The sequence below is a fragment of the Siphateles boraxobius genome, unplaced genomic scaffold (genome assembly GCF_051911475.1).
Source record: "Siphateles boraxobius isolate OS27281-9 unplaced genomic scaffold, OSU_SipBor_1 26, whole genome shotgun sequence".
Lineage (NCBI taxonomy): Eukaryota > Metazoa > Chordata > Actinopteri > Cypriniformes > Leuciscidae > Siphateles > Siphateles boraxobius.
The window spans coordinates 17,850,776-17,863,341 of record NW_027508876.1 but is presented as its reverse complement, the minus strand read 5'-3'; the positions used below and the strand labels follow the sequence as shown (position 1 = coordinate 17,863,341).

General features: G+C 35.3%; 1 protein-coding gene across 1 annotated transcript in view; it reads right to left on the bottom strand.

Annotated features, from left to right (window-relative positions):
- The window catches only part of prex2 (phosphatidylinositol-3,4,5-trisphosphate-dependent Rac exchange factor 2), a 125,757-nt gene that overhangs the window by 1,738 nt on the left and 111,453 nt on the right, over positions 1-12,566 (bottom strand). The window contains exons 38-39 of the mRNA XM_077244580.1: positions 8,410-8,512; positions 1,675-1,742 (exon numbers count right to left, since the gene is read on the bottom strand). Coding sequence (XP_077100695.1) covers positions 1,675-1,742; positions 8,410-8,512 — 171 coding nt within the window. The remainder of the gene's footprint in view (positions 1-1,674; positions 1,743-8,409; positions 8,513-12,566) is intronic.

Below are 12,566 nucleotides of genomic sequence, written 5' to 3'. Positions count from 1 at the left end.
ACGTGGTGGCTGTTCTAAGAGAGGACATGAACTTTATGTTGAAGAATATGTTTTGTGAATTTAATACCCTGCAGGTTCAGTGTATATGGATGAAAACAACATAATGCGCATATTTGCAAGAATGCTTTGTCTTTTGTTTCATATGGCTGCACTGCAGGAGTTCAATTGAAGAACAAATGCCGAACCGGCGTTCCCAAGTTTCTGTCTCGAATAAAACTGTGGGCCGCTTTTCACTTTTCACTGGATTTGCATTTTCATAAAGAAAAACCAGCCCTTGCCAAGCAGCAAATAATGGTGTTATACTGTACATTAGCTGTATGTGAGCTATACACTGAAAAAAAGGTTAAAAAAAGGTTTTATTTCGAGTCATAACTATTATTTAATATTGCTGAATCAACCTAAAAACATTAATTTGTACCAACATATTTTATGGGTTATAACAATTGGAGGTAACCACTTTTAAATGCTTACCATTCAGTCATGAAGTCAGGGAGATTTTCAAACCTTACATTTAACCATAATCTTTTTAAATAACATTTTAATAAACATATAGTAGACCTAAAAACTAGCCCATCTAAAGCTGAAATTACTTACGAAAATAAGTATGTGCATTAAAGAGCTTTAAATGGTTACTTCACCAAAAAAATTCACGGCACGTCGTGCAGTTTTGATCCGTTTTTGAGCGACGGTTAGCTCAGTTTTTTGGTGTGTTCCACACCGTTGACTATTATTGAACGTCATCGTGTTTTTTTTTGTGGTGTTTTTTAATGCCGATGTTATTATTAATATGTCATAATAATGTCATAATAACATGACCCGATTCGAATGAATAAAGTAATTAGCATGATTGATATTCAAAAGGTTAAGCAAGCGCTGCTTTGTTTACGGTTTGTACAGTATATCTGCAGTCCTAGTTTCGGTTTCCCTTTTTGAATGATGAAAATGATGACGTTCTTTCAGGCTAGGTGACAGTTGAATAGTCGTTTGGTGTGATCAAGCGCAGCGACAACACAGTCAGCTTCCGTCTCTGCTAGTTCTTTGACGTCGGTTTGGTGTGTCCTGGGCACGATATTTTTTTCACAGGATGGTAGGGGAAGACTCATGAATATTCATTAGGGAACTCATCCCTGATTGGTCTTAACCCCAGTGACTGGTAGGTTTAGGGGCGGGGTTAGGGGTAGGTAATCAGACCCCCAGTGACGGGTAGGTTTAGGGGCGGGGTTAGGGGGTAGGTCATCAGACCAATCAGGCATGAGTTCCCTAATGAATATTCATGAGTCTTCCCCTACCATCCTGTGAAAAAAAATATCGCGTCCCGGGCTTTAGAGGTTTACAGCAAACCCCGCCCTCATCAGAATGTTTGAGGCATATCAATATAGAGCTTTAATAATTCTGGAGGCCTACACATTTTTCTGAAATGTGTAAATCTTCGAACCGTGGCATTTAGATCTAAAAATATTTCATGCACATTTTGTAAAGGTTAGTGAAAACCACAGTGTGAATGTGAGGGGACTTAAATTGTGTGTGTGTGTGTGTGTGTGTGTGTGTGTGTGTGTGTGTGTGTGTGTGTGTGTGTGTGTGTGTGTGTGTGTGTGTGTGTGTGTGTGTGTGTGTGTGTGTGTGTGTGTGTGTGTGTGTGTGTGTGTGTGTGTGTGTGTGTGTGTGTGTGTTTACCTTGGCACTGTTGAAGGAGTGCGGTCTCTCACTCCAAGGTTCTTGGCCGAGTTCTGCACTCTTGCTCCCTAAAAAGAGCCATAATTATAAATGACTTGCAGACCTTTCAGAACAGTTATTCTTTAAATAAGCATGAACATATTCTGTGTCAAGTCGGTCAAAGGTGAGAAGTGGAGTTATTCACAGAAGCTGTGTTGTAGATTGCTATGGAAGCAATATGAAATATCAACTCTAGGAGGCAAAAATATATATATAAAAAAAATAAAGGGGGAGAAAAAACCCCCACCTAAAATGTCTTTATTAAGGCTGGACTTAAATATTTTAGTTGAATTAATTACATGATATACCAAAATAATTAATCTAAGATTAATGAACCTAAGATTAATTAATCTTTGATGAGGTAAGTTTGTTTTGCATTTACGTGGTATTTCAAGCGTGAATTTCTCTGATGAAAGAAAAACTCCTCATAACTTAATTTATGAACCGGTCAGGAGGCTTGATTAATTGCATTAATGTTTCCATTATGACACAAAATAAATTAATGTAATAAATTGAGTAACTGAATAAATTCATGTAATTAACATCTTTTAATGTCAAACTGACAAAGTGCAAGTTTTCAAATAATAACTGTATATATAGTGTACAACAAATATAAATGTATAATTATGCATTATTATATATATCAACACATATCCAGATATATTATAACACACACACACCTATGTTTTAAAATAATTGAGATACTATTATAGTTTTTTATTAATTTTTCTTTTATTATTTTTTATGTCTATATAGTTTTTATTAATTTTTCTTTTATTATTTTTTATGTCTATATAGTTTTTATTAATTTTTATTTCAGTTTGTGTTATTTTAGTACCTCAAGTTAAACTAAATAAAAATGTGAAACGCAGAAGAAATAAAGCCTTTTATTAATCAAAAAATAAAACAAAAACTACCCAAGGGGGAAACCTTGAGTTGACTTGACTTGACAACAGGAAGAACACACAAGGGTAAACATGCCACATACATATGACAACGAACCAGCACAGGACGGCAAACACAAGGAGAATAATTAGGGAGCAAAGGGAGGACAGGTGCAAATGAACCAATAATCAGGTAACAAGATGGGTGGGGCTAGACAACCCACAGGAGAGCACATGGCACAAGGAAACACATGACAAGCCATTTGCTCACAGCAAACATGAAAAAAAAAAAAAAACAAGCACATGGCCAGTAAAACAAATCACAAGCCATGCGCAAAACGAGACATGAAAACGCAGCCAATGAGAACATTCATAAGCCACGTGTTCACACGAAACATGACAACATGAAAGCACACAACTAGTGAAAAACACAAGCCACGTGCTACACAGTACAAGACAAAACATGACATGGAAGCACGCGGCCGATAAAAACACGAACCGCGTGCTACACAGAAGAGCCAAACGAACTCGAAACCGCACGCTCACACGACAAGACAGCACACGAGAGCGAGCGAAAGCTCATCCTGTCCGCTCACAACAGAAGACAAACACGCGGAGCATGAATGTCTGAATCCCGACACAGAACCGAAACCAAACTAGACAGGTGAGCCGGGATCGACAAACTACGGCCCGCACATGTAAGAAGGCATACAGGCTTGAGGACGCTCAAAGCCGCGCGCCCAGACATAGACATGACAAAACAGGAGTGTCACAGCTCTGTCACAGAACCAAGAAAAAAACTAGACAGAAGTGACAGAACCCTGACAATTTCAGGTGACGTCTATTTATTTCAAGTAATGAAAATGTTTTTTTTTGTGTGTGTGTTAGGCTTTAGTTTCAGTTATCTATAATTACCCTGATATATTTATATATTTAATAATATGCATAATATTTGATCAAACATCTTTTAAAATGAAATCATCCAATTTCTTTTCAACTTTTGTACCATGGAAAGGTGACCTTTTAAAAAATAAGTGCAATTTTAAATGTCTGGTCCTTCTATTTTTAAATCATTTATGTAATAATTTTCCTGTCCGTGTCCTCGTCAGCCTGCCCTGCCTTCCTCATAGACGCTGTATCTCATATTTCACAGGAAAAGCGCACCGGTAGCTGAACCTGTGACTTACAAGCTGCATCTGTCATCGCAGTTCACCAACGCTGACCTTGTCAGATGTGTTAGATGGACTTGTTTATGATCATAAATTAGAATTTAAAACATTCATACTCATACAACAAGCGGCGTCGTTGCCTGTGACTTAGAGGAGCGCATCCTGTCCCGCACTAAAATGAATCGCAGGCCTGTTTAAAACACAGCGAGTGGAATCCTATCTCGTCAAAATGAAAAACGGCCACCTGCGCCCTGACGTAGGAGCGAAAACTTGTATCTTGCACATTTTACAAACATAAGCTGTTTCCGCAAATAGCTCTGCAGGTTTGGTTTGACGCGGGGCGTCTCGGCAGGTGCGTCTGAATCAGCATAAGCACTGCTGGAGGAAGTCTGGGATTGAAGAACAGGTACTCTGTCTCTCTGATGATCATCAGGCATGGTCAGTCCCTTATCCTGTCATGATAACATCAGCAATTACAACACCAGAGTCGCGCCTGTCCTGGGACGACGTTAACAGACACGGCTGAACAGAGAGGAGAAGGACTGAGATATGAGAGGGCAAATACACAAAGAGCCGTTGTCTACAGACACGGAGAAGATCATTCAACCTCTTGATAACCTTTTCTTCTCTAAAAATATGGTTAACTCATTTTATCAGTTCAGCAATTTGGTGTTTATACACAGAAATTCCATAATGGAGCAATTCGTCAGTGTCGCTTTTGCTTCCTCAATGAGTTCCAGGCGTTATGATGGATGAGTCTCTTTTAAGTCTCGCTGTGAGGTACGAATCACGAAATAATAATAAATAGCCAGCCAGGGGGAGGTCTGATGATAGTCATTCATATTGATATTCATAAAGTCATTTTGGAGCCAGGACCGGCGCGATAAGGACTCACCACCCATAGGCGGTCCAGAATATAACATAATATACATGCATTATGAATTCAGCAGATTTAAAATAATAGGTAATGCTGAAATGCAAATATATATCATAAAAATGTATGGCTAGCCTAAAATATGAAAGTTTAAATGTTACTTATTGAGTTATTTTGCACATACATTTTAATGACCTGACCTATGAATGACTATTTCTTAATGCAGTGGTTTTTATTGGGTTCTTGCTTCATATTTTACATGGAACATCATGTGGAGATCCAAAATCATGACCAAATTAAACAAAAAGGTCCTTAAAACCAAAATTTAAAATGTATTAAAACGACCATGAACTGTATAGACTTACAGATAATGCAAACTATTTAAATGATAATTAAACTATTCATTTTCATTTATTACATTTGGAATTAATATTTTACTTATTTATCAGTTCTACGTATTAAAAAATACTTTGAATACAATTTATATACAACAATATGTGTGTGTGTGTGTCTGTGTGTGTGTGTTTAAAGTGATTTTAAATTAAAAAAATCTATTAATCACAATAAAATTAATTAATGATATTTATTAATATATGTATTAATACATTGATGAAATATAATAAATAATAGAATACATAAATAGATTATTAATATTAATTAATAAATTGATGTATTTATAAATGATTGATTTATAAATGATATATATATATATATATATATATATATATATATATATATATATATATATATATATATATATATATACATATAAATGCATAATTTTTTGTTAATAAATATTATTAATTAATTTTATTTTAATTAACTGACATTTTATTTATTTTAAATGCATAAATAAAAATTACTTTATACAATAATTGATTTTAATACTACTTTTGTTATTAAATAATGATTAAAAATGTCAGTAATTGCCTCACAGCAGAAGTTGAGCTTATGGAACAATAATACGCATATATGCAAATCAATAATTTATTTATGCCTCAAGGTATTATTAATAGTCCACACATAAATAAAATGTCCTTTATTTTGCTAATATTATTATTTTTACTACTACTTTTATAACTAAATAATTATTACATTTTGTAACACGACCCAACAGATGAGGAACACTGCCCTAATATACTCTTCTAAAAGTTTTGTGACTGAGTTACTGTCAAAGAACAGTACCTCTCATGACTCAGGGCCACCTTGAAGTTTCATTCCTTCTGAGCTGACACAGCAACTGTCGTAGCCTTCCATTATACAAGTCTCACAGTGCTTAATGATATGAAAGGAGCAGACCCTGTCAGTTTCATCCATAACCTCGTGAAGGACGCTTCAAGGCTAGTCAGAAAAAGACTAACAATCTTCCACTTTCCAAATGAAAGGTATAGGGTTTATCCTCCTCCTTCCAGACTAGCTAACTGGAGGGAGGAAAAGCTTATGCTAATAGCCATGTAGAGAAGAAACCAAAATGAGAGAAAGCAAACCAAGGCAGTTAAGCTTGTTACATATCCCAAAATAATTAAACAGTCCTTTGATACAAATAAATCGTCCTCGAAATGAACACGGTGGCCTAATGTTTGGATTTTTTTTTTTTGCAACTGTAATTCCAAGTAAATTAACTGGGTTAGTAAAATTCAGAAAACATTCACAGCAGAGGTAGATATCAGCTCATCTTTTTTTCTGCTAAAAAATAGCACTTCAAAACGAAATCATATAAATGCATTTCCCAGTAGAAAATTGAATTAAGAAACAATGGGTTTATACAATAATTGAATACAGGGATGGGCAACTTGGGTCCTGGAGGGCCTGACTGTCCTGCTGAGTTCTCGAGTGCCTGTCTGTGTTTTTTGCAAGCTAATCAAGGTCTTCAGGATTACAAGCTACAGGGCAGATGAGTTTTCATCAGAGCTAAACTCTACAGGATAGTGGCCCTCCAGGACCCAAGTTGCGCATCCCAGATTTAGATGGTCAAGGTAACTTCAACCTTTAGCACTTTTATGTCCCAGAGGTTGATTTTTTTATTAAAAACTAAAAGATTTAAGCTTTTACAGTTTTTTTTTTATATGAAGATCACATTGAGATTAATGACTGAAAAGTGCAATTTTGTCAAATAATGCAAAAATATTTCATTTTACATAGGTTAGATTCAATTCTAGCAATCAAATGAGTCTATCAGAAAATGTTATAAATAACATTTCATCATTTGAGGTGTGGTGGAAATGATGTGTTGGGAGTCTTTAAGACTTTGAGAAGAAAAAAACCCAATAATTCTCTTGTGAAGTTTGGGGTCAGTACATTGTTTTTGTTGTTGAAAAAAAAATACAAGGATGCATTACATTGATCAGTAAAGACTTTTATAAATTTCCAAATAAACGCTGTTCTTTTGACCTTTCTATTCATCAAAGAAATGTTACTTGAGAACCAAATCATATTAGAATGATTTCTGAAGGATCGTGTGACACTGAAGACTGGAGTAATGATGCTGAAAAGCATCTTTCAGCTTTGCCATAACAAGAATTAAGTTTATTTTAAAATATATTATAGGGGTCATGTCAAAGATTTTTAATTATCTTAATATGTTCCTTGAGTTTCACTTAAAATGTCGATAAAGTGTTTTTGTGATGTAGTGTAAGACATCATAGATCCTACCCAAACGAGTATTAAAGCATGATTGGTGATTGGTTAAATGCTTTGTTTATAATGAGGAGGACCTTTAGGCTATGAAACCTGCAGGATGTTTTAATAGTAAAAAGTCCTCTTATGTCAAAAGAGTAGAAAAAATGTATTGTTTATGTCATGACTCCTCTAAAGGGTTAGTTCACCCAAAATTATGACAATTTACTCACCCTCAAGCCATCCTAGGTGTATATGACTCTTCTTTCAGCCAAACACAATTGGAGTTATATTACAAAATATCCTGGCTCTTCCCAGCTTAATTAATGGGAGTGAATGGTCCATTAGATTTTGAAGCCCAAAAAATTACATCCATCCATCATAAAAGTAATCCATATGGCTCCAAGGGGTTAATAAAGTCCTTCTGAAGCAAAGCGATGCAATTTTGTAAGAAAAATATCCATAATTACAACTTTATTAACAGGAATCATAGCTTTCGATAACGCCCGTCTGCATGTTCACAATAAGAGTTGAGTTCCGGCGTATGACGTAGGATGTAGGTTTAGCTAAGCTTAGGTGAGAGTAGATGTCTCTCACGGTTCAAACAAGTACAGCTGGGTAACAAACTCAAGCTCGTTTCAGACTTCTAATTCATGACCAGTGTTTTGTTTTTGCTCTATCCTCTGCGCTTACACGTTCGTCAATACGTCATGCGTCGGGTCGGAGGTCACTCTTCCAGGGGAACTCAACTCGCGTATGGAAGCCAGTGATTATAGTTTATACAGTTATAAATATGGATATTTTTCTTACAAAAATGCATCGCTTCGCTTCAGAAGGCCTTTATTAAGCCCCTGGAGCCGTATGGATTACTTTTATGATGGATGGATGTGCTTTTGGGCTTCAAAATCTTTTGGGATAATTTTCATTTTTGGGTGAAATAACCCTTTAAGATAGAAAACAGTTATATTAAATGATAAAATACATTAGTTAAATGTAGCCTTGGTGAGACTTCTTTCAAAAACATTAAAAAAAAACCTTTGGACGGTACTGTATTGTTAGTGGACGAATGAAATAAACTAGAGAGAGTGAAAAAAGTGTGCTAAAAGTCCACAGGGCCAAAAGTGTTGAGGAAACATCCAATAACAGAACATACCTGCTTCCTCATGACATCAGTGGCCTGCAAGATGCATCGTGGGGGCAAGCTGTGATTCCGGGCCAGAAGAATGGCCTGTTCCAGCGTAACACTTAGTGTACAACTGCAAGACAGGAAAGAAAATACAGCTCCGCATTTAGCACCATACACTCCACATTATAATGTAAAATCAGAGCTGTTTATCAAATACATAATTATTTCATAAAGTATTCAAATGCTGATTGCAGCAATAGCAAAAGTGAGGGGTAAAATGAAAAACAGATGTTTTTCCCAATACTCAAGTGCATTGAGAGGAAAAAAAATCTGTTTTCCATTTCCCTTTATCAGAGATCACTTTCTATTAGCCATGTTCTAATTTAATTAATTACGCTGAGATGATTTTAATTAATAATTTAATTATAAAACAGAGAAGCTAAATAAATAGGACTAAATTCTGATTACAGCATTGAAGAGGAGGACAGATTATGGCTCTACTGGGAAAGTCGAGGCATTTAACAAGCTTGTGCGGCCCAGGCTGGTGTCTCATCCGTCTGTGTCAGAGCCAGGCTAACATGAAGACCTGTCAGATGTGCTTTCATTCCAGCTTGATGAAGCATGACATGCGCTTTCATTCACTGAGAACATGTGTCTGCCACTCATGACCCATTAACATTTGAACAGACAGTCAAAGGGCAGCGTGGCCAAACAGGTGTGAGAGTCATACACTTCCCCTGCATCGTTCTGAAATTGAACCGTCCCAAGAAACCAATAAACATCCCCCAAGGTGAGCTATAAGCATGCAGTCTCTAAAAGAGCCAAAGACTGTGACCACTAGATAGGAGTGGGAAAGGAGTCAATCAGGACAAAAGATAAACAATATCATCCCGAATAAGAGGCTAATATAACTTTATGAGCTACTAGACATGTCGATGCCCAGTGTCTGGGTCAATAAGACAAGACGGCATCCCCACAGTCCTTTCCATAACCATGTGATGTATAAATCTGGAAACAACCTAATAATCTCTAATCTGAACATGAAACCTTTACAACCCACTCGCAATAATCACGAAAATGCCATTAGATAGCAAAAACACTAGGCTCTGCAATAACTCCTTTATTTATTAAGATAATGGGAAAATGTATTTCTCAAAAGCTTTATGAGGAACAATGAGCAGCGTCTGACCTAAAAAGACCTAATCCATATGACCAATTTTTATACAACAACGATGTACTGAAAACGGAAACGTTTTCCCTTTGCATTTTTCACATAAATACATCACTGTCAAAACAACCCGTTTAGACTGAACACATAATATGACGCCACCGTTTTCACAAATTCACTTTTTTGTAGTTTACACAGAGACGATAATGCTATCGTTTTCAAAAACATTTCAGGCCCCAAAGCGCCATTGTTGCGTAAATGAATAGTCAAAAAAACAAATCAAAAGTTTTCCGTTTTTAGTTGAAAACAGTGTTGTGTAAACGGCCGCTAAAAGATGACTTATTTAGGGAGATATCAAACCATTTTAGATCTGATAAACAATGAAGCAATTAATAAAAAAGTAAATATCTGACACTGCTAATTTTTTTATACCTGTGGGGAAACTAGTGAGCTGAGCTTTAACACAATGATACAGAATCCGTCAAAAAGATATTTGGTTATTTAATATCTTGTCCACTGTCTATATCCATGATGCATCAGCCTGACATTTCCATCTCGTTTTTGGTGATATATTATATACATGTTCACAGGCTTTTTACCGGAAGAGGTGTCAAATGTGTTATATGGCTCTCATCTGTGAATTCAATCATTCAGTTCTTCTGAAGTGAGAACAGCACTCACCTTTGGCTCAAGTAAAAGGGATTTTTTTAAGTTGATCTCAGTATGCAGATAGTGAAAAGTCTAGCTATCATGATAGAAAATATGAAACTTACTGGGTGATGGATTTGTTTTCTGTGCCTTTGTAATAAGTGCGTCTGAATTCGGTGCTTGTTTCACTCTTTGATTGTCTGCCCTTGGCAACAAATTGGTTACTTTCTGCTGACTAAGTCGAAATACACCGGATGCTAATTTCTCAGATCGATCCTTTTGATTTATAATAGAGGGGAAAAAAACATGATACAAAGATTTCAGTCAGCAATCGCCAGTGTTCCTCACATCGGCCATTGATACCGAACAGTCATTTTAAACTTCAAGGACTTGTCATGACGCAGCAAAGAGAGGTGAATCTCACTAAAGTGTAGGCTTGATTCATGTATTTCCGTTATGCTGATAGACACACATATACTGAGTGTCAAGGGCACTGCGTGACCTCTTAACTACGCCTCAATATTGATCCTTCGCAGTGTTTTATGGCTGATTGAGCTGTCTCGTCTCTTCTCAGCCGTAGCATTCCTGTTACTTAATTACTTGAGGGAATGCTGCTGAAACGCAAGCGTAAAGGCCCTTACACACTCCCGTCATACGCCACTTTGACCTCCACATGACAAGCATTAAAGAAAGCACCAGAGAAGAACAATTGTATGAGGTTGCTAGCAAGAATGTGGGAAGAGCTAACTATATAGTAAAATTGTGAAAGCAAAAACATAAACATAATATCTTAGTATTATTTATATACTATTTTAGTATTTATGAATATTTTGAATTATCTTTTATTTTTAGTTTTCCTTTTAAGTTTGTCATTTTATTGTTGTTTTTTTTATATACTTCTGCATAGCTTTAGTTTACTTTTGTTTTAGTTTAAGTAATTTAGTGCTTCAATTTATTTCTGTCAGTTGCCAAGACAACATTTCCAGTGATGTACAGTAACAAAGTATTTCTCTGAAGTAATTTTACTTCACTACATCCCAAGACATAATATCTTACATGGTCACACGTTAGATTAGGGTCCAATTCTCACTATTAACTAGCTATTAACCACAACTTCTGCCTCAATAAACTGCTTATTAATAGCTGGTAATAGTAGGATTAAGTTTTCATATTTTCAAAATAAAACTATATGTTATAGTTTTCTCATAAAAAAAATGTAAAATGTTTAAGTAACTTTTTTTAAAAATTATATTTTTTTGTATATTAAAGTTGAACGTTTTGATAGTGTATAGTAAGTGTTTGTAATAAAATAAAAAGTTTGCTTATTTGCAATACATATTAAATGTATCCACTAATCACAGAAACACTGAAACTTTTATTAAAATATCATCTTATAAAATAAAAATAATGATGAAAATTATAAACTTTCATTTTTGGGTAGATGAATTCCCAAGTGAAAAAGAAATATACTAAAATCTATTTGAAATATATTTATGCTAAGTATACTACAAACACATTTACATATTTATGTATAGTATTTTAACATAAATTCCCCATTCAATTGCATGTTTGGTATACTAGATTTGTATACTTAAAGTCTGCTAAATTGGAACATCTCATTTTGTACTTAAGTATATCTTTAGTTGAACTTCAGCACTATTTCCGGATGACTAAAGTACATTAAGTATATTTGATTGTGGTTAAGTGGAACTATTGCAAGTATACTTTACATACACTTTAAATATCTTGCATTAAAGAGTGATATTAAACACAAGTCATAATTTCCCTAACTAATAGTGATATTAAAACACATTTTAGGCTTAATATTAATAAATGTGCATTGTCCAATAAAGTTTCATATTTCTATCAGTAACTCAAGCGATATGTCAGTAAATATGTTAATGGATTTTGTAGTATACTTAGTATGAAATAAATGTATTTTAAATGCATTTTGGTATAGGTTTTTCACACTAGGGTCCTTAAACTGTTTTATTGCATCAATACTAGCGCTTTAAAGTGAGACACAATTTCAGGGCAGATCAGAGATGCTTTGCCATCACAGCAGAGGTGGAAGCCACAGCAGGAGCTGCGACTATGGAGAATCAAAGCTGGCCTGAGGCAAGACCTGTGTGAAGGCATTTATTGGTTCTTTATAAAATAAGCACTCTGAACTCTTCTGAAAATGTGGAAGAGACTCATCAAATGTATCTGGTATTCTCAGGGGAAGACACTTATATGCTATACAGTCAGCAACTTACAGCCAGCAGATGTGAATGTCTAATTTACACACTTAAATGTGACTCTGGGAATGGACAGATGGACTAAAGAGACAATAAATGGTAGAAAAAGTAGATATTGGTCTTAATAG